We start from the raw sequence: 26,368 nt of genomic DNA, 5'->3' as shown, positions 1-26,368 counted from the left end.
ACATCTTGGATGTAGTCTTCAGTTCTTATTATATCTCAGTGGTATGCACAAATTCAGTTTGCTTACCAAATCATAGAAAATGGACTACTTCAAAATGGAGATGCGCTGCCCTTGCTCTCACAAACGCCATAATGGTATATATACGATGATGCGATGTCTATCTAAGTCTATGGGCTTTTCCAGGCGAGCCATCTTTGCTGGCACAACGCATAGTTCCTGGCTTTCAGCGCGCACTAATCACTGATTGGATAGCCTGATGCGCGTTGCAGAGAAATTCAGCGAGGACAAAAACTACGCTCGCTCCAATTTACGGGGCGTGACAGTTGAACAACAACAATCAAGCTTCCGGTTTTTCCCCATTCTTACTAGAGAGTTCACTAGCATGTTCTTGTGAGCGTAAAATCGCACAATCAGCAAGTTTATGTATAATAGATTTACGTGTACACTAGGTACATTTTATTAGTCGTGGAATAAGAGCACCGAAAGAACTATTACTGACTTTGATACACCGCTTTATTTGGCCATTACACTGCGGACAACTTCCAATACGGTAAAGACTGATCTAGTTAGTTAGCTAATAATTGAATGAAATTAAGCATTCTATTGGACTTCGAATGTACGTGTTTTTTTCTGGAGTATTACAGAGGAGATAGCGATTGTTTTGTTCCCATGGAAAGGGTTTCATTCATTCCCTTTTCACTGTTTTGTTAAGTTCATATATTCAACAATGTATTGGACAGCTGCAGTCAACATGCTTATGTTTTGTGTATTTTGTCTATCAACAGGGTTATTATGAGCGAAGGAGAGGTATTCCATGAGAAGCAGCGACTGGAGTTGTGCGCCATTCATGCTCTGAACAACGTTCTGCAAGAACAAGTGTTCACCAAGGAGACGGCAGATGACATCTGCAAGCGGTGAGGTCACTTAGGTCAGGCGATGAGTGTGTAATGTCATCTTTAGGGGGCGGTGTTTTGGCTAAACAGGGTTCTTTGTGTCAATGATAACACACAGGCTCTTCAATATGCAATCTCTGCATGTAAATCATCAAGTACTGCTATTAGCCTGTGATCCAAAGAGCACCCACCACACTTTCTCCATGAGTTCCAAGAGCATGTGAATCTGTTTTTACCATGTTCCCTCTTTCCCCTTCCTCCCCAGGCTAGCTCCACAATGTGTGGTGAACCCTCACCGCTCGATGCTGGGCACAGGCAACTATGACGTCAACGTCATCATGGCTGCCCTACAGAGCAGAGAGTTGGCTGCAGTATGGTGGGACAAACGCAGGTCAGACTTCAATACCTCAGGGCCAGACAGATTCGGAAGAGATGATTGGCAATGAAATACACCTGTGTAATAAATTCAAATCCAACCAAGTACTACTACAGGTCACGAAAATCTACTGATAAGGAAACTTCGCCACAGATTCTGTCTACTCCTACTGTTCATCACTGTTCCTACCCTTCACCACCACTCGTGGCTGTTGATTTTAACCCAAAATCTCCTTCCCTTTTTTTCTATTGCTCCCTCAGAACAGTACAGAGTCTCTGTGTTGACAAGGTCCAGGGGTTCATCCTGAACGTTCCGTCACGTGTCTCTCTCGGAATTGTGTCCCTCCCCGTCAAGCGGCGGCACTGGCTTGCAGTGCGCCAGGTTAATGGACACTACTACAACCTCGACTCCAAACTAAAGAGTCCTGTCTGCATCGGGAACGAAGCAGATCTCCGGTGAGTGAAGGGAGCGATGACGACTATGCAGACATGTATTGTACAACTCCTAATCAAAGACACAGTATCCAACTTTACACTCAACTTGTCATGCTTGTTGTTTACAAACAGAAATGTCCCTCCTGTAAAAAAAAAATCATAGTAATCCTGTCAGGAACTCTTGAACGCAGCCCACAATTTCACTGTGGTAGACTACTAGTCAGTTAGAGTTCGATCTCATCCTGTTAGAGGAGTGGTCACATGGGGCTTACCACAGTGTCTGTTTGTACTTTGCACTCTTGTAAACCAGTCTCTCTCACTCTCCCAATTGCTCTCTCTCCTTCACCACACTCCACTTCTCTCTCAGTACATTTCTCAGTGAACAGCTGTCTCTGGACGTGGCAGAGATGCTCCTAGTTGTGAGGAGGGACGTGGAGGAGTACGGAACCTGGCTGAACTCTGATGACCTCAGGAAGTGATTCCTCTGGCCTGAGCATTCCATTCATTCAGCATGGGACTCAAACTCCTGCTCTACTCTGGAAAAACAAATAACATTTTTAGAAAACAAGAGACGCTTAACAAAAAGTACATATTTCAGGAAATGCATTACCGGTTGCTGAGGAGTGTGGGCACTCTTATACACACACACACACACCGAAGTTCCAAAGAGAATTTAAGATGACGAGGGATTTCTGTCCCAAATGGCTTGTTTGTAACAGTTTACTGTCCGTTGTTTGGATTTCTACACTACAACTGCATCTATATCCTCTTTCCTTCTCTCTCTTCCTTCTTACGCGGCTATGCACTGCACTGTCGAGGTAGACCAGTTGGAACTGGTTTGTCTTTTAGTTATTCTATGCACTGAGGAGGTACAGAGGAGGTACTGGATGTCATGTTGACACCTGACTGTGTGAAAATAATGCTTCTGTTTGTGTTCTGTCTACATCTAACTATGCATATCCAAGTGAATGGGAGCACTGTCTTTCTGTTACACGTGCTCAAACTACACACAGAGGATATAAAGAAAATGTTATTTATATGTAACGGTGTGTCTCGTTGTCTTTCAGTGTGCATACAGGTCTTTCAGAGGTTCAGCAGTACAGTTCATTCACAGTTGAGTGATTTAAACAAGGCCAAACTTTATTCATTGTTATCATTTTATTTATATTAGACTCTGGAGTGAAAAAGGATGCCATTCAAAAGGAGCATTGATTATAATATACAAACGCAATTCAAGGGTTAACAAGGTCAGTAGGCAAGGAGGGTGTTCAATGAAATCTGACATCGCATATTTACATAACATCCTATAAAGACCCCAGAAACCCACTGCTATATAGTTATTATTGCTATTTACGGTAGGGCTACTGCAGCACCAGTGGCAGGAGTTTTATTGCTATGTGCCTACTGTCATTGCACGGGATTTGTAGTTCTCTAATGGTATCGGGTTGGATGGGAGTTGTAGTTCACCATTCAGCCTACAGAGAGGAAGTACTATAGCCCTCTCTTGAATGTTCTTTTTAAGAGCAAAGTTTCATGAGGGGATGGGCAACTCCAGTCCTTGGGGACTTGGTGTCCCTTCTGCACCTGACTCCAATAATCACCTAATCATGATCTTCAGTTTAGAATGCAATTAGTTTAATCACCACTCCAGCCCCAAGGACAGGAGTTGCCCATCCCTGATTTAGATAATGTCATTAACAGTGAAAAGTATAGTATCAGAAGGTAATACAAGGGAGGTACAGAATTTTCACCTATAAAAAGTAAATCAAATAAAAATTGCATGTTGAATACCAAGTGAAGAGACTGCATATTCATTCACCCAAAAATGTGTCTTGTTTCTATGTGTCAGTGTTTCTCTACAACAAGATATAGATATAAAAACGTGAAAATAAATTGATGCTACATTTAAAAAACATAGAACTACAATGTCAATACCATTCTGGCTCGCCGCGCAACTGTTGACACTGGACAGACAACGGGGATTGTAAGGGGTGACTTTGACCAAGTGAACCTGGTTCAGACCTCTTCATAATCATGCGACCTACTGTATCTATCTGACATTAGCTTACTGTGAGGTTCTACAGCAGGCCATTCAACCTTGTTGGTACTGATGTTAGGCACCTTTAATTTACATCTAAAGCTCATATTTTGGGTATTAGTTATTTTTTCTTAATCTCAGTAAAGTGTCCATTCATAAGAAAACGAAGAAAAAAAATCGGTACTTTTTTAAACCAAACAAAATTAGCGTGAATACAGGTTCCTTGAATGGGCGGAGTTGGGGTGTGTTTGACTACCCCCGTAACCAGTCAGCATGCTGGGAGAGTACTGTACTTTCAGAAACAGCATTTTGATTCGATATGGGGGAGCCGCCATTGAAGATCCACAGAGGAGGGTGTGCAGAGAGAAGGGAGACAAGAAAACAACAAGAAATCTCCATTATTCAAATTTGTTTCAAAATCATCTCATGTATGAAGATGAGCACTCACATGGTCACATTATTCCCCTAACAACAGGGGTAGAGGAGGAATAAGTTATTCACAACCACTGATCCAGGGTCTTTACCTCCAAATGGTTAAGGTTAGGAATGGGTGTCAGGTAATCTGATCCCAGATCAGAGGTGGATGGAGGCAACTTCTACCTCAAGCACCAGGGACTGTTGTAAAAGTTAGAACTGGGATGGTAATGCTAGAAAGGACAAAGGTAGGGTAATGGTTAGGGTTAGGTCTCAGGTTTGTGGTCAGAAAGCACTGTATTTACGTCCTTTCTAGCATGTCCAAAGTCAGAGAGATGACAACCGATGGAGTTAGTTGTTAGGGGCAGAAAGTGAGCTTTCCCATTCAAGCGATAGTACACATACTTTAGGTTAGTTGAATAAAAAAAGAATGCCAGTTTACAGCAGGTGCGTAGTCAGAATTTAGTTGGTAGATGGGCCTGCAGAAATGTGGATGGGCCAACACCACCCAGGCCTACACTCCTGCCTTACAGGGTCCTGTGAGGTTGGAGCCACACCATCACAACCATCCCCACTACCATCACCACCATCACAACCATCCCCACTACCATCACCACCACTACCATCACAACCATCATCACCACTACCATCACCAACATCCCCACTACCATCACAACCATTATCACCACTACCATCACCACCACTACCATCACCACCACTACCATCATCACAACTATTATCACCACTACCATCACCAACATCCCCACTACCATCACCACTACCATCACCACCACAACTATTATCACCACTACCATCACCACCACTACCATCACCACCATCCCCACTACCATCACAACTATTATCACCACCAACATCCCCACTATCATCACAACCATTATCACCACTACCATCACCACCACTGCCGTCACCACCATCCCCACTACCATCACCACCACTACCATCACAACCATCATCACCACTACCATCACCAACATCCCCACTACCATCACAACCATTATCACCACTACCATCACCACCACTACCATCACCACCACTACCATCATCACAACTATTATCACCACTACCATCACCAACATCCCCACTACCATCACCACTACAACTATTATCACCACTACCATCACCACCACTACCATCACCACCATCCCCACTACCATCACAACTATTATCACCACCAACATCCCCACTATCATCACAACCATTATCACCACTACCATCACCACCACTACCGTCACCACCATCCCCACTACCATCACAACTATTATCACCACTACCATCACCACCATCACCCCATCCCCACTACCATCACAACCATTATCACCACTACCATCACCACCATCCCCACTACCATCACAACCATCACCACCACCACCACCATCATCATCACCACTACTACCATCACCATCACTACCTTCACCACCATCCCCACTACCATTACAACCATCATCACCACTACCATCACCACCACTACCAGTTAGTTAGATCCAGAATGTTTATTATCGACTAACAACAAACGTACAGGCAAATAACACCTCGAGGGACGGTTTACACGCATAGTGATGACAAATGCCACAGATTAGGATGTCACGAATACAAAGGAACTCACAGAGGGGGGTGGGGACTGCCTGTCAGTCAGGGCTAGGCTCTCATAGCCAGGGTTGCCATTGGAGGAAACGTTTGGAGTCCTGTATAGAGACAGAAAGAGAGAGGAAACGAAAGGAAAAGGTGGAAGGCAGAAGAGGAGGAGTAGGAGCAGGAGTGGAGAATGAGTGAGAGAGAGGGGAAAAAGGGATAAGACACATTGAGAAAGACATAAAGAGGGAGGTGGACCAAAGGAGGGAACCGAGGTGGGGTAGGAAGAGAAAGGGAGGAAGAGCGATTAGCGAAATGGTGATGTAGAAACGGACCTCCTTATAACTGGTGGCATTAGTGTTATTAGGGCACTACATCTACGTAGGCAGCGGGATAGCTGGTGGTTTCAGCATGGGGGACACAGACATTATACACACAGTCAACTCCTGATAAGTGCACTTTGGGAAATGCAAACTCATGTACAATGATGAAGTGCACATTTGTGTACAACGTGTACGTGCATTGCAACTTAAAACTTGAGACTTCACCAGTCCCAATTCAAAATACATTCATTTTTAATTGCTCTGGATGTCCACATGCTCCACTTTAGTGCGTGCTTTCCAGACGGCCCCAAACCAGAGAATTTATCAGGAGTCCACTGCATTCTTATTGGTTATTGGGTACCTGGAATCTGAGTTACTTTACTCTGGGCAGTTTGGTCATGATACTGTTACTATTAGATCTAGGCTAGGGCCACTGACGATCAGTGTTTACAGCACCTGAATACAACAACTGGACTTGGCATTTAGTTATGTTCTACATGCTAAGGCATAACGTAGGAAAGTACACTTCTTAGGGCATTAACTGGACTTGCAAAGTATAGAAAGAGAGTGAAAGAGAGGAAGAGAAAGACAGAGAGAGAGTGAGAGAGTGATAAAGAAATAATAAAGGACAGAGACGGAAAGAGAGAGAGGTGAGAGTAATTTGAGAGACTTGATAACATGAGACTTGGACACCACAGTGTGGATGGTGGGTGGGAGTGATGGAGTTTTACCTAGGTCAACTTGAGCCTCATATCTCCGCAGTATTAAGGCCTGTGTCTCAAATGATACCCTATTCCCCATATAGTGCACTACTTTCGGACACTTGGCCCAAAGTAGTGCACTATATGGTGAATAGGGTGTCATTTGAAACACACTCAAGATCTGCGAGTGATCGATCGGACCGGTCTATGTCTGTCTTGGAAGGCGCGACAGACCGATAGACAGACACACAGAAAGACAGACTTCTGGAGTTGTGTCTGTTTCTCTGCCTACCCTGCAGTCCACAGCAGACCTGTCTGTGTGTCTGTTTCTCTGCCTACCCTGCAGTCCACAGTGGACCTGTCTGTGTGTCTGTTTCTCTGCCTACCCTGCAGTCCACAGCAGACCTGTCTGTGTGTCTGTTTCTCTGCCTACCCTGCAGTCCACAGCAGACCTGTCTGTGTGTCTGTTTCTCTGCCTACCCTGCAGTCCACAGTAGACCTGTCTGTGTGTCTGTTTCTCTGCCTACCCTGCAGTCCACAGTAGACCTGTCTGTGTGTCTGTTTCTCTGCCTACCCTGCAGTCCACAGCAGACCTGTCTGTGTGTCTGTTTCTCTGTCTACCCTGCAGTCCACAGCAGACCTGTCTGTGTGTCTGTTTCTCTGCCTACCCTGCAGTCCACAGTGGATCTGTCTGTGTGTCTGTTTCTCTGCCTACCCTGCAGTCCACAGTGGACCTGTCTGTGTGTCTGTTTCTCTGTCTACCCTGCAGTCCACAGTGGACCTGTCTGTGTGTCTGTTTCTCTGCCTACCCTGCAGTCCACAGTGGACCTGTCTGTGTGTCTGTTTCTCTGCCTACCCTGCAGTCCACAGTGGACCTGTCTGTGTGTCTGTTTTTCTGCCTACCCTGCAGTCCACAGTGGACCTGTCTGTGTGTCTGTTTTTCTGCCTACCCTGCAGTCCACAGTGGACCTGTCTGTGTGTCTGTTTCTCTGCCTACCCTGCAGTCCACAGCGGACCTGTCTGTGTGTCTGTTTCTCTGTCTACCCTGCAGTCCACAGCAGACCTGTCTGTGTGTCTGTTTCTCTGCCTACCCTGCAGTCCACAGTAGACCTGTCTGTGTGTCTGTTTCTCTGCCTACCCTGCAGTCCACAGCAGACCTGTCTGTGTGTCTGTTTCTCTGCCTACCCTGCAGTCCACAGCAGACCTGTCTGTGTGTCTGTTTCTCTGCCTACCCTGCAGTCCACAGTAGACCTGTCTGTGTGTCTGTTTCTCTGCCTACCCTGCAGTCCACAGTAGCCCTGTCTGTGTGTCTGTTTCTCTGTCTACCCTGCAGTCCACAGTAGACCTGTCTGTGTGTCTGTTTCTCTGCCTACCCTGCAGTCCACAGTAGACCTGTCTGTGTGTCTGTTTCTCTGCCTACCCTGCAGTCCACAGCAGACCTGTCTGTGTGTCTGTTTCTCTGCCTACCCTGCAGTCCACAGTAGACCTGTCTGTGTGTCTGTTTCTCTGCCTACCCTGCAGTCCACAGTAGCCCTGTCTGTGTGTCTGTTTCTCTGTCTACCCTGCAGTCCACAGTGGACCTGTCTGTGTGTCTGTTTCTCTGCCTACCCTGCAGTCCACAGTGGACCTGTCTGTGTGTCTGTCTGCGTTGCGTGTGTTTGATTCCCCTGATGAAGCGATCCGTATGTGTCTATATGGAGGCAGAGTGAATCTGACTACTCCATCACTGTACATGTATGGGTGGGTGTGAGGTAGAACTATATCCAATGTATTCCCAATGTCAAACGTTTGCCATGTGTGTTCATGTATGCTGACATTACAGGGTGTGGTAAAGTAAATATGTGTGTCTTTTCAAGCTGTGCATCTAAAACCTCTGTGTGTCTCTGTTTTGTGCCTATCCTTTACTTTTGCTCGTTAACATAGCAGACTTAGTCAGTAGGTCTGTGTGTGTTCATGCACACTCCACTACTCTATACTGGGCCTATATGAGTGTCCTAATCTTGTTGGCTTCAATTGGGAGCTTCGAGTTGAAGTTACACCAAGGATCAGATCTAGGATCAGCTTACCCTCCCCCAAGTCTTCATCCTCAGCCACTATAGTAAAAAACTGACCTTAGATCAGTGACTGGGGGAAACTTCCTCTTATTCCCGGGGGGTCTCTCTGAGGCAACTCTGTCTGTCTGTCTGTCTGTGTGTCTGTGTGTCTGTGTTACTCACGGGAGGGGTGGCGCACTAGAAAAGGGAGGAGTCCACCCGGCCCCCTGGTAATTATAGAAGGGGGGCAAGGCCCCTCGCTGAGACCCCACGGCCGGCTGTCTACATGCCTGATGGGAAGTGAAGGGGTCCTCGCTCTCGCTGTCCGAGTCTTCATACTCCTCGGAATCACTGTCGCCCGTCGGAGAGAGGGGAGAGGAGAACTCATGAGAACAACAATTAGGGGTTTTGGTAACACTTTGTTTGAACCTTTAAATCCTATGGAACAGATACGGAACACACTCTTCATGTGTGGAAGACAGACACAACATCGGTGTACTTTTACCCTACTGTACAAGAAAACAAAAAACAATTGTTGTAAAATAGTAGTATATAGTACTGTGTAAAAGTTTTAGGCAGGTGTGAAAAAATGCTGTAAAGTAAGAATGCTTTCAAAAATAGACATGGTAATAGATTATATTTATCAATAAGCAAAATGCAATGTGAGTGAACAGAAGAAAAATCTAAATCAAATCCATATTTGGTGTGACCACCCTTTGCCTTCAAAACAGTATCAATTCTTGTAGGAACACTTGCACAAAGTCAGGGATTTTGTAGGCATATAGTCAGGTGTATGATTAAACAATTATACTAAACAGGTGCTAATGATCATCAATTCATTTCTGCAAATGTTGGGGATTTGGTCAGAATTAATGGTCTCCTCAATACTGAGAAGTACAGGCAGATACTTATCCATCATGCAATACCATCTGGAAGGCATCTGATTGGCCCCAAATTTAATCTGCAGCATGACAACAACTCCAAACGTACAGCGAAAGTCATTAAGAACTATCTTCAGCGTAAAGAAGAACAGGGAGTCCTGGAAGTGATGGCACAGAGCCCTGATCTCAACATCATTGAGTCTGTCTGGGATTACATGAAGAGAGAGAAGCACCTGAAGCTGCCTAAACCCACAGAACTGTGGTTAGTTCTCCAGATGTTTGGGCCAACCTACCTGCCGAGTTCCTTCAAAAACTGTGTACAAGTGTACCTAGAAGAATTGATGCTGTTTTGAAGGCAAAGGGTGGTCACCCCAAATATTGATTTGATGTAGATTTTTCTTCTGTTCGCTCACTTTGCATTTTGTTAATTGATAAATATAAACTATTAAACATGTCTATTTTTTTTTAAGCATTCTTACTTTAACAGCATTTCTTCACACCTGCCTAAAACTTTTGCACAGTACTGTATATATATTTTTTTTATCTGTTAAATTAATGGGTTTGTGATGGTGCATTCAGCAATGTCCTTTGGAATACAGACCTCCTGTTAATTTGACATCGATATTCGCAAATAGAAAAAAATAATCCCCTTGTTGATCCCTGAATCTTTTTTCCCTTCATGTTTCTGGCTGTGACACAGTTGGAAGCTGTTTACTACAGACAGACAGAAGCTCTGACAGACCTGGAGGTACAGTAGTGAACTACATATCCATCCAGTACGTCAACCCACACCTAGAGATGCACCTCAATATAGTACAACCTTACCTTACTGCTGAGCATGTTCAGAGGAAATGTTCAACTATGATGTAGAAAACTTCAGCAACAACATTATGACATCAATAACATATCTCGTTCTCACGCGCGCGCACACACACACACACACACACACACACACACACACACACACACACACACACACACACACACACACACACACACACACACACACACACACACACACACACACACACACACAGACACACACAGACACACACCTGGGGAAGCTTCTCCAGGCGCCGGGCAGGGAACAGAGGATGGCAGTGAAGGCCAGAGCCGAAAGGAAAGAGTAGAGGGAGAGGTAGAGCAATCCCTCCATCCCGTCATAGCACAGGCCTTTCAAAGAGTCAATATAATCCTAAGAAACAGAGACAGAAAGAGCAAAAAGACTTGAGAAAACAGCAAGAACACACCAGAGCCCATTACACCCCATGTTAAACACTAGGCCTACCTTGTTGAGACCTCGACAGCTGAGTAGAGCCACTAGCTGGTGAAAGTTGCCCTCTGTGGCATTGAGAATCTGCTGAACCTCCCTGAGTGACTTCTACAACGACAATAGGTAAGGATAATATCACACTTAGTTTCATAAACATGTCACTGTGCTTTATATATTTGACAGCCATTTTGTGTCATAGGTTGCACCCTGGCCCAGTGTGACGTACCTCTGCCTTGGGGACCTGTGGGAGAGCATTCCGGTCCAGGCTGGATAGGTGTGTGTGGATGCTGGAAAGGGCCCTCTGTGACTGGGTCAGCAGCTGCAGACAACAGGTCATTGAAAATATTGCTTAGCTTAGCATCATCATGCTAAAACTGTATAATCTATAAACATCCTGATCAGTACCTATCAGAAAATACAAGTTTACTTACTGTCTTATATCAGTGCCACCAGGGTTGGAATTATAGAGCTGCCCAGAAATAATACTAACCCCCATATATTTACATTGGTCCAGCCCACTCATTTCAGGGCACTCAGAAGAGTCCATGTGTTATTGAAACCCTGATCCCCTAACACCACTACGTGAGACACAGCATCTACAGAGAACAGTTCCTACCTGCTGGAATGGGCTGTTCATACGTCTGCTGCAGGTCAGGTAATAATCCAACACGTCTGGATAGGACAGAGGACAGCAGCAGACCATCAATCAGCAATGAATACAGTGTGTCAGGGCATTTCAGCATCAAAATGAATGGCTATATGAATGAAATGATCAGAGACTCTTTGTTAGTGTGCAGCGATGCACTACTGTACCTGAGCTGGTCCCAGAGTTGAAGTGGGTGGAGTTGAGCACAAACGTGTTGGGATCTGTACAGAAGTCACTGACAGCCTGGAGATGCAGAGAGAGGTAGAGGGGGAAGAGAGGTAGAGTGGGATATAGAAAGAAAGACATAGAAAGAGAGAGAGGTGAAGGGGGAGAGAAATTGAGGGAGAGATCATAAGGGAAAAGTTAACAGAGACACACTGACTGAATGACACAGATATCTGACTGCAACACGTGGCCCACTGCCTGCTCTATTGACTTACTGAGTGAATCACATGCAGCATAGATCTACTGTCCCTCTCCATGCTGCATAGACCTACTGTCCCTCTCCATGCTGCATAGATCTACTGTCCCTCTCCATGCTGCATAGACCTACTGTCCCTCTCCATGCAGCATAGACCTACTGTCCCTCTCCATGCTGCATAGACCTACTGTCCCTCTCCATGCTGCATAGACCTACTGTCCCTCTCCATGCTGCATAGACCTACTGTCCCTCTCCATGCTGCATAGACCTACTGTCCCTCTCCATGCTGCATAGACCTACTGTCCCTCTCCATGTTGAATAGATCTACTGTCCCTCTCCATGCTGCATAGACCTACTGTCCCTCTCCATGCTGCATAGACCTACTGTCCCTCTCCATGCTGCATAGACCTACTGTCCCTCTCCATGCTGCATAGACCTACTGTCCCTCTCCATGCTGCATAGACCTACTGTCCCTCTCCATGCTGCATAGACCTACTGTCCCTCTCCATGCTGAATAGACCTACTGTCCCTCTCCATGCTGCATAGACCTACTGTCCCTCTCCATGCTGCATAGACCTACTGTCCCTCTCCATGCTGCATAGACCTACTGTCCCTCTCCATGCTGCATAGACCTACTGTCCCTCTCCATGCTGCATAGACCTACTGTCCCTCTCCATGTTGCATAGATCTACTGTCTCTCTCTACGTTGAATAGATCTACTGTCCCTCTCCATGTTGTATAGATCTACTGTCCCTCTCCATGCTGTATAGACCTAGTGTCCCTCTCCATGCTGTATAGACCTACTGAACCTTTCCATGCTGTATAGACCTATTGAACCTTTCCATGCTGAAAAGACCAACTGTCCCTTTATATGCAGTATAGACCAACTGTCCCTTTCCATGCAGTATAGACAAACTGTCCTTTTCCATGCTGTATAGACAAACTGTCCCTTTCCATGCCTTATAGACCTACTGTCCCTCTCCATACTGTATAGACCTACTGTCCCTCTCCATACTGTATAGACCTACTGTCCCTCTCCATACTGTATAGACCTACTGTCCCTCTCCATACTGTATAGACCTACTGTCCCTCTCCATACTGTATAGACCTACTGTCCCTCTCCATACTGTATAGACCTACTGTCCCTCTCCATACTGTATAGACCTACTGTCCCTCTCCATACTGTATAGACCTACTGTCCCTCTCCATACTGTATAGACCTACTGTCCCTCTCCATACTGTATAGACCTACTGTCCCTCTCCATACTGTATAGACCTACTGTCCCTCTCCATCCTGTATAGACCTACTGTCCCTCTCCATTCTGTATAGACCTACTGTCCCTCTCCATACTGTATAGACCTACTGTCCCTCTCCATACTGCATAGACCTACTGTCCCTCTCCATGCTGCATAGACCTACTGTCCCTCTCCATGCTGCATAGACCTACTGTCCCTCTCCATGCTGCATAGACCTACTGTCCCTCTCCATGCTGCATAGACCTACTGTCCCTCTCCATGCTGCATAGATCTACTGTCTCTCTCCTCTACTGTCCCTCTCCATGCTGCATAGACCTACTGTCCCTCTCCATGCTGCATAGACCTACTGTCCCTCTCCATGCTGCATAGACCTACTGTCCCTCTCCATGCTGCATAGACCTACTGTCCCTCTCCATGCTGCATAGACCTACTGTCCCTCTCCATGCTGCATAGACCTACTGTACCTCTCCATGCTGCATAGACCTACTGTCCCTCTCCATGCTGCATAGACCTACTGTCCCTCTCCATGCTGCATAGACCTACTGTCCCTCTCCATGCTGCATAGACCTACTGTCCCTCTCCATGCTGCATAGACCTACTGTCCCTCTCCATGCTGCATAGACCTACTGTCCCTCTCCATGTTGCATAGATCTACTGTCTCTCTCTACGTTGAATAGATCTACTGTCCCTCTCCATGTTGTATAGATCTACTGTCCCTCTCCATGCTGTATAGACCTAGTGTCCCTCTCCATGCTGTATAGACCTACTGAACCTTTCCATGCTGTATAGACCTATTGAACCTTTCCATGCTGAAAAGACCAACTGTCCCTTTATATGCAGTATAGACCAACTGTCCCTTTCCATGCAGTATAGACAAACTGTCCTTTTCCATGCTGTATAGACAAACTGTCCCTTTCCATGCCTTATAGACCTACTGTCCCTCTCCATACTGTATAGACCTACTGTCCCTCTCCATACTGTATAGACCTACTGTCCCTCTCCATACTGTATAGACCTACTGTCCATCTCCATACTGTATAGACCTACTGTCCCTCTCCATACTGTATAGACCTACTGTCCCTCTCCATACTGTATAGACCTACTGTCCCTCTCCATACTGTATAGACCTACTGTCCCTCTCCATACTGTATAGACCTACTGTCCCTCTCCATACTGTATAGACCTACTGTCCCTCTCCATACTGTATAGACCTACTGTCCCTCTCCATACTGTATAGACCTACTAACCCTCTCCATGCTGTACGGGCCTACTGTCCCTCTCCATTCTGTACGGACCTACTGTCCCTCTCCATACTGTATAGACCTACTGTCCCTCTCCATTCTGTACGGACCTACTGTCCCTCTCCATACTGTATAGACCTACTGTCCCTGTCCATACTGTATAGACCTACTGTCCCTCTCCATGCTGCATAGATCTACTGTCCCTCTCCATGCTGCATAGACCTACTGTCCCTCTCCATGCTGCATAGACCTACTGTCCCTCTCCATGCTGCATAGACCTACTGTCCCTCTCCATGCAGCATAGACCTACTGTCCCTCTCCATGCTGCATAGACCTACTGTCCCTCTCCATGCTGCATAGACCTACTGTCCCTCTCCATGCTGCATAGACCTACTGTCCCTCTCCATGCTGCATAGATCTACTGTCTCTCTCCATGTTGCATAGATCTACTGTCTCTCTCTACGTTGAATAGATCTACTGTCCCTCTCCATGCTGCATAGACCTACTGTCCCTCTCCATGCAGCATAGACCTACTGTCCCTCTCCATGCTGCATAGACCTACTGTCCCTCTCCATGCAGCATAGACCTACTGTCCCTCTCCATGCTGCATAGACCTACTGTCCCTCTCCATGCTGCATAGACCTACTGTCCCTCTCCATGCTGCATAGACCTACTGTCCCTCTCCATGTTGAATAGATCTACTGTACCTCTCCATGCTGCATAGACCTACTGTCCCTCTCCATGCAGCATAGACCTACTGTCCCTCTCCATGCTGCATAGACCTACTGTCCCTCTCCATGCTGCATAGACCTACTGTCCCTCTCCATGCTGCATAGACCTACTGTCCCTCTCCATGTTGCATAGATCTACTGTCTCTCTCTACGTTGAATAGATCTACTGTCCCTCTCCATGTTGTATAGATCTACTGTCCCTCTCCATGCTGTATAGACCTAGTGTCCCTCTCCATGCTGTATAGACCTACTGAACCTTTCCATGCTGTATAGACCTATTGAACCTTTCCATGCTGAAAAGACCAACTGTCCCTTTATATGCAGTATAGACCAACTGTCCCTTTCCATGCAGTATAGACAAACTGTCCTTTTCCATGCTGTATAGACAAACTGTCCCTTTCCATGCCTTATAGACCTACTGTCCCTCTCCATACTGTATAGACCTACTGTCCCTCTCCATACTGTATAGACCTACTGTCCCTCTCCATACTGTATAGACCTACTGTCCCTCTCCATACTGTATAGACCTACTGTCCCTCTCCATACTGTATAGACCTACTGTCCCTCTCCATACTGTATAGACCTACTAACCCTCTCCATACTGTATAGACCTACTAACCCTCTCCATGCTGTACGGGCCTACTGTCCCTCTCCATTCTGTACGGACCTACTGTCCCTCTCCATACTGTATAGACCTACTGTCCCTCTCCATTCTGTACGGACCTACTGTCCCTCTCCATACTGTATAGACCTACTGTCCCTGTCCATACTGTATAGACCTACTGTCCCTCTCCATGCTGCATAGATCTACTGTCCCTCTCCATGCTGCATAGACCTACTGTCCCTCTCCATGCTGCATAGATCTACTGTCCCTCTCCATGTTGCATAGATCTACTGTCTCTCTCTACGTTGAATAGATCTACTGTCCCTCTCCATACTGTATAGACCTACTGTCCCTCTCCATACTGTATAGACCTACTGTCCCTCTCCATACTGTATAGACCTACTGTCCCTCTCCATACTGTATAGACCTACTGTCCCTCTCCATACTGTATAGACCTACTGTCCCTCTCCATACTGTATAGACCTACTGTCCCTCTCCATACTGTATAGACCTACTGTCCCTCTCCATACTGTATAGACCTACTAACCCTCTCCATGCTGTACGGGCCTACTGTCCCTCTCCATTCTGTACGGACCTACTGTCCCTCTCCATACTGTATAGACCTACTGTCCCTCTCCATTCTGTACGGACCTACTGTCCCTCTCCATACTGTATAGACCTACTGTCCCTGTCCATACTGTATAGACCTACTGTCCCTCTCCATGCTGCATAGACCTACTGTCCCTCTCCATGCTGCATAGACCTACTGTCCCTCTCCATGCTGCATAGACCTACTGTCCCTCTCCATGCTGCATAGACCTACTGTCCCTCTCCATGCAGCATAGACCTACTGTCCCTCTCCATGCTGCATAGACCTACTGTCCCTCTCCATGCTGCATAGACCTACTGTCCCTCTCCATGCTGCATAGACCTACTGTCCCTCTCCATGTTGAATAGATCTACTGTACCTCTCCATGCTGCATAGACCTACTGTCCCTCTCCATGCAGCATAGACCTACTGTCCCTCTCCATGCTGCATAGACCTACTGTCCCTCTCCATGCTGCATAGACCTACTGTCCCTCTCCATGCTGCATAGACCTACTGTCCCTCTCCATGTTGCATAGATCTACTGTCTCTCTCTACGTTGAATAGATCTACTGTCCCTCTCCATGTTGTATAGATCTACTGTCCCTCTCCATGCTGTATAGACCTAGTGTCCCTCTCCATGCTGTATAGACCTACTGAACCTTTCCATGCTGTATAGACCTATTGAACCTTTCCATGCTGAAAAGACCAACAGTCCCTTTATATGCAGTATAGACCAACTGTCCCTTTCCATGCAGTATAGACAAACTGTCCTTTTCCATGCTGTATAGACAAACTGTCCCTTTCCATGCCTTATAGACCTACTGTCCCTCTCCATACTGTATAGACCTACTGTCCCTCTCCATACTGTATAGACCTACTGTCCCTCTCCATACTGTATAGACCTACTGTCCCTCTCCATACTGTATAGACCTACTGTCCCTCTCCATACTGTATAGACCTACTGTCCCTCTCCATACTGTATAGACCTACTAACCCTCTCCATACTGTATAGACCTACTAACCCTCTCCATGCTGTACGGGCCTACTGTCCCTCTCCATTCTGTACGGACCTACTGTCCCTCTCCATACTGTATAGACCTACTGTCCCTCTCCATTCTGTACGGACCTACTGTCCCTCTCCATACTGTATAGACCTACTGTCCCTGTCCATACTGTATAGACCTACTGTCCCTCTCCATGCTGCATAGACCTACTGTCCCTCTCCATGCAGCATAGACCTACTGTCCCTCTCCATGCTGCATAGACCTACTGTCCCTCTCCATGCAGCATAGACCTACTGTCCCTCTCCATGCTGCATAGACCTACTGTCCCTCTCCATGCTGCATAGACCTACTGTCCCTCTCCATGCTGCATAGACCTACTGTCCCTCTCCATGCTGCATAGATCTACTGTCCCTCTCCATGTTGCATAGATCTACTGTCTCTCTCTACGTTGAATAGATCTACTGTCCCTCTCCATGCTGCATAGACCTACTGTCCCTCTCCATGCTGCATAGACCTACTGTCCCTCTCCATGCTGCATAGACCTACTGTCCCTCTCCATGCTGCATAGACCTACTGTACCTCTCCATGCTGCATAGACCTACTGTCCCTCTCCATGTTGAATAGATCTACTGTCCCTCTCCATGCTGCATAGACCTACTGTCCCTCTCCATGCTGCATAGACCTACTGTCCCTCTCCATGCTGCATAGACCTACTGTCCCTCTCCATGCTGCATAGACCTACTGTCCCTCTCCATGCTGCATAGACCTACTGTCCCTCTCCATGTTGCATAGATCTACTGTCTCTCTCTACGTTGAATAGATCTACTGTCCCTCTCCATGTTGTATAGATCTACTGTCCCTCTCCATGCTGTATAGACCTAGTGTCCCTCTCCATGCTGTATAGACCTACTGAACCTTTCCATGCTGTATAGACCTATTGAACCTTTCCATGCTGAAAAGACCAACTGTCCCTTTATATGCAGTATAGACCAACTGTCCCTTTCCATGCAGTATAGACAAACTGTCCTTTTCCATGCTGTATAGACCTACTGTCCCTCTCCATACTGTATAGACCTACTGTCCCTCTCCATACTGTATAGACCTACTGTCCCTCTCCATACTGTATAGACCTACTGTCCCTCTCCATACTGTATAGACCTACTGTCCCTCTCCATACTGTATAGACCTACTGTCCCTCTCCATACTGTATAGACCTACTGTCCCTCTCCATACTGTATAGACCTACTGTCCCTCTCCATACTGTATAGACCTACTGTCCCTCTCCATACTGTATAGACCTACTGTCCCTCTCCATACTGTATAGACCTACTGTCCCTCTCCATACTGTATAGACCTACTAACCCTCTCCATGCTGTACGGGCCTACTGTCCCTCTCCATTCTGTACGGACCTACTGTCCCTCTCCATACTGTATAGACCTACTGTCCCTCTCCATTCTGTACGGACCTACTGTCCCTCTCCATACTGTACAGACCTACTGTCCCTGTCCATACTGTATAGACCTACTGTCCCTCTCCATGCTGCATTGATCTACTGTCCCTCTCCATGCTACATAGACCTACTGTCCCTCTCCATGCAGCATAGACCTACTGTCCCTCTCCATGCTGCATAGACCTACTGTCCCTCTCCATGCAGCATAGACCTACTGTCCCTCTCCATGCTGCATAGACCTACTGTCCCTCTCCATGTTGCATAGATCTACTGTCTCTCTCTACGTTGAATAGATCTACTGTCCCTCTCCATGTTGTATAGATCTACTGTCCCTCTCCATGCTGTATAGACCTAGTGTCCCTCTCCATGCTGTATAGACCTACTGAACCTTTCCATGCTGTACAGACCTATTGAACCTTTCCATGCTGAAAAGACCAACTGTCCCTTTATATGCAGTATAGACCAACTGTCCCTTTCCATGCTGTATAGACAAACTGTCCTTTTCCATGCTGTATAGACATACTGTCCCTTTCCATGCCTTATAGACCTACTGTCCCTCTCCATACTGTATAGACCTACTGTCCCTCTCCATACTGTATAGACCTACTGTCCCTCTCCATACTGTATAGACCTACTGTCCCTCTCCATACTGTATAGACCTACTGTCCCTCTCCATACTGTATAGACCTACTGTCCCTCTCCATACTGTATAGACCTACTGTCCCTCTCCATACTGTATAGACCTACTGTCCCTCTCCATACTGTATAGACCTACTGTCCCTCTCCATGCTGTATAGACCTACTGTCCCTCTCCATACTGTATAGACCTACTAACCCTCTCCATGCTGTACGGGCCTACTGTCCCTCTCCATTCTGTACGGACCTACTGTCCCTCTCCATGCTGTATAGACCTACTGTCCCTCTCCATTCTGTACGGACCTACTGTCCCTCTCCATGCTGTATAGACCTACTGTCCCTGTCCATACTGTATAGACCTACTGTCCCTCTCCATGCTGCATAGACCTACTGTCCCTCTCCATGCTGCATAGACCTACTGTCCCTCTCCATGCAGCATAGACCTACTGTCCCTCTCCATGCTGCATAGACCTACTGTCCCTCTCCATACTGTATAGACCTACTGTCCCTCTCCATGTTGCATAGATCTACTGTCTCTCTCTACGTTGAATAGACCTACTGTCCCTCTCCATGTTGTATAGATCTACTGTCCCTCTCCATGCTGTATAGACCTAGTGTCCCTCTCCATGCTGTATAGACCTACTGAACCTTTCCATGCTGTACAGACCTATTGAACCTTTCCATGCTGAAAAGACCAACTGTCCCTTTATATGCAGTATAGACCAACTGTCCCTTTCCATGCAGTATAGACAAACTGTCCTTTTCCATGCTGTATAGACAAACTGTCCCTTTCCATGCCTTATAGACCTACTGTCCCTCTCCATACTGTATAGACCTACTGTCCCTCTCCATACTGTATAGACCTACTGTCCCTCTCCATACTGTATAGACCTACTGTCCCTCTCCATACTGTATAGACCTACTGTCCCTCTCCATACTGTATAGACCTACTGTCCCTCTCCATACTGAATAGACCTACTGTCCCTCTCCATACTGTATAGACCTACTGTCCCTCTCCATACTGTATAGACCTACTGTCCCTCTCCATACTGTATAGACCTACTGTCCCTCTCCATACTGTATAGACCTACTGTCCCTCTCCATACTGTATAGACCTACTAACCCTCTCCATGCTGTACGGGCCTACTGTCCCTCTCCATTCTGTACGGACCTACTGTCCCTCTCCATACTGTATAGACCTACTGTCCCTCTCCATTCTGTACGGACCTACTGTCCCTCTCCATACTGTACAGACCTACTGTCCCTGTCCATACTGTATAGACCTACTGTCCCTCTCCATGCTGCATAGATCTACTGTCCCTCTCCATGCTGCATAGACCTACTGTCCCTCTCCATGCTGCATAGACCTACTGTCCCTCTCCATGCTGCATAGACCTACTGTCCCTCTCCATGCTGCATAGACCTACTGTCCCTCTCCATGTTGCATAGATCTACTGTCTCTCTCTACGTTGAATAGATCTACTGTCCCTCTCCATGTTGTATAGATCTACTGTCCCTCTCCATGCTGTATAGACCTACTGTCCCTCTCCATGCTGTATAGACCTACTGAACCTTTCCATGCTGTATAGACCTATTGAACCTTTCCATGCTGAAAAGACCAACTGTCCCTTTATATGCAGTATAGACCAACTGTCCCTTTCCATGCAGTATAGACAAACTGTCCTTTTCCATGCTGTATAGACAAACTGTCCCTTTCCATGCCTTATAGACCTACTGTCCCTCTCCATACTGTATAGACCTACTGTCCCTCTCCATACTGTATAGACCTACTGTCCCTCTCCATACTGTATAGACCTACTGTCCCTCTCCATACTGTATAGACCTACTGTCCCTCTCCATACTGAATAGACCTACTGTCCCTCTCCATACTGTATAGACCTACTGTCCCTCTCCATACTGTATAGACCTACTTTCCCTCTCCATGCTGTATAGACCTACTGTCCCTCTCCATTCTGTATAGACCTACTGTCCCTCTCCATACTGTATAGACCTACTGTCCCTCTCCATTCTGTACGGACCTACTGTCCCTCTCCATACTGTATAGACCTACTGTCCCTCTCCATTCTGTACGGACCTACTGTCCCTCTCCATACTGTATAGACCTACTGTCCCTGTCCATACTGTATAGACCTACTGTCCCTCTCCATGCTGCATAGATCTACTGTCCCTCTCCATGCTGCATAGACCTACTGTCCCTCTCCATGCAGCATAGACCTACTGTCCCTCTCCATGCTGCATAGACCTACTGTCCCTCTCCATACTGTATAGACCTACTGTCCCTCTCCATGTTGCATAGATCTACTGTCTCTCTCTACGTTGAATAGATCTACTGTCCCTCTCCATGTTGTATAGATCTACTGTCCCTCTCCATGCTGTATAGACCTAGTGTCCCTCTCCATGCTGTATAGACCTACTGAACCTTTCCATGCTGTATAGACCTATTGAACCTTTCCATGCCGAAAAGACCAACTGTCCCTTTATATGCAGTATAGACCAACTGTCCCTTTCCATGCAGTATAGACAAACTGTCCTTTTCCATGCTGTATAGACAAACTGTCCCTTTCCATGCCTTATAGACCTACTGTCCCTCTCCATACTGTATAGACCTACTGTCCCTCTCCATACTGTATAGACCTACTGTCCCTCTCCATACTGTATAGACCTACTGTCCCTCTCCATACTGTATAGACCTACTGTCCCTCTCCATACTGTATAGACCTACTGTCCCTCTCCATACTGTATAGACCTACTGTCCCTCTCCATACTGTATAGACCTACTGTCCCTCTCCATACTGTATAGACCTACTGTCCCTCTCCATACTGTATAGACCTACTGTCCCTCTCCATACTGTATAGACCTACTAACCCTCTCCATGCTGTACGGACCTACTGTCCCTCTCCATTCTGTACGGACCTACTGTCCCTCTCCATACTGTATAGACCTACTGTCCCTCTCCATTCTGCTACGGACCTACTGTCCCTCTCCATACTGTACAGACCTACTGTCCCTGTCCATACTGTATAGACCTACTGTCCCTCTCCATGCTGCATAGATCTACTGTCCCTCTCCATGCTGCATAGACCTACTGTCCCTCTCCATGCAGCATAGACCTACTGTCCCTCTCCATGCTGCATAGATCTACTGTCCCTCTCCATGTTGCATAGATCTACTTTCTCTCTCTACGTTGAATAGATCTACTGTCCCTCTCCATACTGTATAGACCTACTGTCCCTCTCCATACTGTATAGACCTACTGTCCCTCTCCATACTGTATAGACCTACTGTCCCTCTCCATACTGTATAGACCTACTGTCCCTCTCCATACTGTATAGACCTACTGTCCCTCTCCATACTGAATAGACCTACTGTCCCTCTCCATACTGTATAGACCTACTGTCCCTCTCCATACTGTATAGACCTACTGTCCCTCTCCATACTGTATAGACCTACTGTCCCTCTCCATACTGTATAGACCTACTGTCCCTCTCCATGCTGCATAGACCTACTGTCCCTCTCCATGCTGCATAGACCTACTGTCCCTCTCCATGCAGCATAGACCTACTGTCCCTCTCCATGCTGCATAGACCTACTGTCCCTCTCCATGCAGCATAGACCTACTGTCCCTCTCCATGCTGCATAGACCTACTGTCCCTCTCCATGCTGCATAGACCTACTGTCCCTCTCCATGCTGCATAGACCTACTGTCCCTCTCCATGCTGCATAGACCTACTGTCCCTCTCCATGTTGCATAGATCTACTGTCTCTCTCTACGTTGAATAGACCTACTGTCCCTCTCCATGCTGCATAGACCTACTGTCCCTCTCCATGCAGCATAGACCTACTGTCCCTCTCCATGCTGCATAGACCTACTGTCCCTCTCCATGCTGCATAGACCTACTGTCCCTCTCCATGCTGCATAGACCTACTGTCCCTCTCCATGTTGAATAGATCTACTGTCCCTCTCCATGCTGCATAGACCTACTGTCCCTCTCCATGCAGCATAGACCTACTGTCCCTCTCCATGCTGCATAGACCTACTGTCCCTCTCCATGCTGCATAGACCTACTGTCCCTCTCCATGCTGCATAGACCTACTGTCCCTCTCCATGCTGCATAGATCTACTGTCTCTCTCTACGTTGAATAGACCTACTGTCCCTCTCCATGTTGTATAGACCTACTGTCCCTCTCCATGCTGTATAGACCTAGTGTCCCTCTCCATGCTGTATAGACCTACTGAACCTTTCCATGCTGTATAGACCTATTGAACCTTTCCATGCTGAAAAGACCACCTGTCCCTTTATATGCAGTATAGACCAACTGTCCCTTTCCATGCAGTATAGACAAACTGTCCTTTTCCATGCTGTATAGACAAACTGTCCCTTTCCATGCCTTATAGACCTACTGTCCCTGTCCATACTGTATAGACCTACTGTCCCTCTCCATGCTGCATAGATCTACTGTCCCTCTCCATGCTGCATAGACCTACTGTCCCTCTCCATGCTGCATAGACCTACTGTCCCTCTCCATGCTGCATAGACCTACTGTCCCTCTCCATGCAGCATAGACCTACTGTCCCTCTCCATGCTGCATAGACCTACTGTCCCTCTCCATGCTGCATAGACCTACTGTCCCTCTCCATGCTGCATAGACCTACTGTCCCTCTCCATGCTGCATAGACCTACTGTCCCTCTCCATGCTGCATAGATCTACTGTCCCTCTCACGCTGAATAGACCTACTGTCCCTCTCCATGCTGCATAGACCTACTGTCCCTCTCCATGCTGCATAGACCTACTGTCCCTCTCCATGCTGCATAGACCTACTGTCCCTCTCCATGCTGCATAGACCTACTGTCCCTCTCCATGCTGCATAGACCTACTGTCCCTCTCCATGTTGAATAGATCTACTGTCCCTCTCCATGCTGCATAGACCTACTGTCCCTCTCCATGCAGCATAGACCTACTGTCCCTCTCCATGCTGCATAGACCTACTGTCCCTCTCCATGCTGCATAGACCTACTGTCCCTCTCCATGCTGCATAGACCTACTGTCCCTCTCCATGTTGCATAGATCTACTGTCTCTCTCTACGTTGAATAGATCTACTGTCCCTCTCCATGTTGTATAGATCTACTGTCCCTCTCCATGCTGTATAGACCTAGTGTCCCTCTCCATGCTGTATAGACCTACTGAACCTTTCCATGCTGTACAGACCTATTGAACCTTTCCATGCTGAAAAGACCAACTGTCCCTTTATATGCAGTATAGACCAACTGTCCCTTTCCATGCAGTATAGACAAACTGTCCTTTTCCATGCTGTATAGACAAACTGTCCCTTTCCATGCCTTATAGACCTACTGTCCCTCTCCATACTGTATAGACCTACTGTCCCTCTCCATACTGTATAGACCTACTGTCCCTCTCCATACTGTATAGACATACTGTCCCTCTCCATACTGTATAGACCTACTGTCCCTCTCCATACTGTATAGACCTACTGTCCCTCTCCATACTGTATAGACCTACTGTCCCTCTCCATACTGTATAGACCTACTAACCCTCTCCATGCTGTACGGGCCTACTGTCCCTCTCCATTCTGTACGGACCTACTGTCCCTCTCCATACTGTATAGACCTACTGTCCCTCTCCATGCTGTACGGGCCTACTGTCCCTCTCCATTCTGTACGGACCTACTGTCCCTCTCCATACTGTATAGACCTACTGTCCCTCTCCATGCTGCATACGACCTACTGTCCCTCTCCATGCTGCATAGACCTACTGTCCCTCTCCATGCTGCATAGACCTACTGTCCCTCTCCATGCTGCATAGACCTACTGTCCCTCTCCATGCTGCATAGACCTACTGTCCCTCTCCATGCTGCATAGACCTACTGTCCCTCTCCATGCTGCATAGACCTACTGTCCCTCTCCATGCTGCATAGATCTACTGTCCCTCTCCATGTTGCATAGATCTACTGTCTCTCTCTACGTTGAATAGATCTACTGTCCCTCTCCATGCTGTATAGACCTACTGTCCCTCTCCATGCTGTATAGACCTACTGTCCCTCTCCATGCTGTATAGACCTACTGTCCCTCTCCATGCTGCATAGACCTACTGTACCTTTCCATGCTGTATAGACCTACTGTCCCTTTCCATGCTGTATAGACCTACTGTCCCTCTCCATGCTGTATAGACCAACTGTCCCTTTCCATGCTGTATAGACCTACTGTCCCTCTCCATGCTGCATAGACCTACTGTCCCTCTCCATGCTGTATAGACCTACTGTCCCTCTCCATGCTGCATAGACCTACTGTCCCTCTCCATGCTGTATAGACCTACTGTCTCTCTCCATGCTGTATAGACCTACTGTCCCTCTCCATGCTGTATAGACCTACTGTCCCTCTCCATGCTGTATAGACCTACTGTCCCTCTCCATACTGTATAGACCTACTGTCCCTCTCCATGCTGTATAGACCTACTGTCCCTCTCCATGCTGTATAGACCTACTGTCCCTCTCCATATCTGTATAGACCTACTGTCCCTCTCCATACTGTATAGACATACTGTCCCTCTCCATGCTGTATAGGCCTACTGTCCCTCTCCATTCTGTATAGACCTACTGTCCCTCTCCATACTGTATAGACCTACTGTCCCTCTCCATTCTGTATAGACCTACTGTCCCTCTCCATACTGTATAGACCTACTGTCCCTCTCCATACTGAATAGACCTACTGTCCCTCTCCATACTGTATAGACCTACTGTCCCTCTCCATGCTACATAGACCTACTGTCCCTCTCCATGCAGCATAGACCTA

General features: G+C 46.9%; 2 protein-coding genes across 11 annotated transcripts in view; one reads left to right on the top strand and one right to left on the bottom strand.

Annotated features, from left to right (window-relative positions):
- Nucleotides 1–265: 265 nt before the first annotated feature.
- Nucleotides 266–2,747, top strand: LOC106575176 (josephin-2). Its single transcript, XM_014151466.2, has 5 exons — nucleotides 266–550; nucleotides 786–914; nucleotides 1,159–1,284; nucleotides 1,530–1,724; nucleotides 2,071–2,747. Exons 2-5 carry the CDS (start codon nucleotides 793–795, stop codon nucleotides 2,180–2,182), a joined length of 555 nt encoding a protein of 184 aa, XP_014006941.1. The 5' UTR covers nucleotides 266–550; nucleotides 786–792; the 3' UTR covers nucleotides 2,183–2,747.
- A 99-nt stretch (nucleotides 2,748–2,846) lies between these two features.
- The window catches only part of LOC106605768 (protein tweety homolog 1-like), a 57,232-nt gene continuing 33,710 nt past the window's right edge, over nucleotides 2,847–26,368 (bottom strand). For 2 of the 10 annotated variants that reach the window (XM_045699740.1, XM_045699742.1), the window contains exons 9-16: nucleotides 11,770–11,845; nucleotides 11,573–11,628; nucleotides 11,183–11,275; nucleotides 10,972–11,064; nucleotides 10,739–10,878; nucleotides 8,986–9,153; nucleotides 5,780–5,858; nucleotides 2,847–4,028 (exon numbers count right to left, since the gene is read on the bottom strand). In XM_045699740.1, the coding sequence (XP_045555696.1) occupies nucleotides 3,945–4,028; nucleotides 5,780–5,858; nucleotides 8,986–9,153; nucleotides 10,739–10,878; nucleotides 10,972–11,064; nucleotides 11,183–11,275; nucleotides 11,573–11,628; nucleotides 11,770–11,845 (789 nt within the window). In that variant the 3' untranslated portion in view covers nucleotides 2,847–3,944. Of the gene's footprint in view, nucleotides 4,034–4,265; nucleotides 4,389–5,779; nucleotides 5,859–8,985; nucleotides 9,154–10,738; nucleotides 10,879–10,971; nucleotides 11,065–11,182; nucleotides 11,276–11,572; nucleotides 11,629–11,769; nucleotides 11,846–26,368 lie in introns of those variants that run through there. The other 8 variants (XM_045699748.1, XM_045699743.1, XM_045699754.1 and 5 more) reach the window with 8 other exon arrangements.

The sequence above is a fragment of the Salmo salar genome, chromosome ssa02 (genome assembly GCF_905237065.1).
Source record: "Salmo salar chromosome ssa02, Ssal_v3.1, whole genome shotgun sequence".
NCBI classification, from domain to species: domain Eukaryota; kingdom Metazoa; phylum Chordata; class Actinopteri; order Salmoniformes; family Salmonidae; genus Salmo; species Salmo salar.
This window is presented reverse-complemented; position numbering and strand designations above follow the sequence as displayed.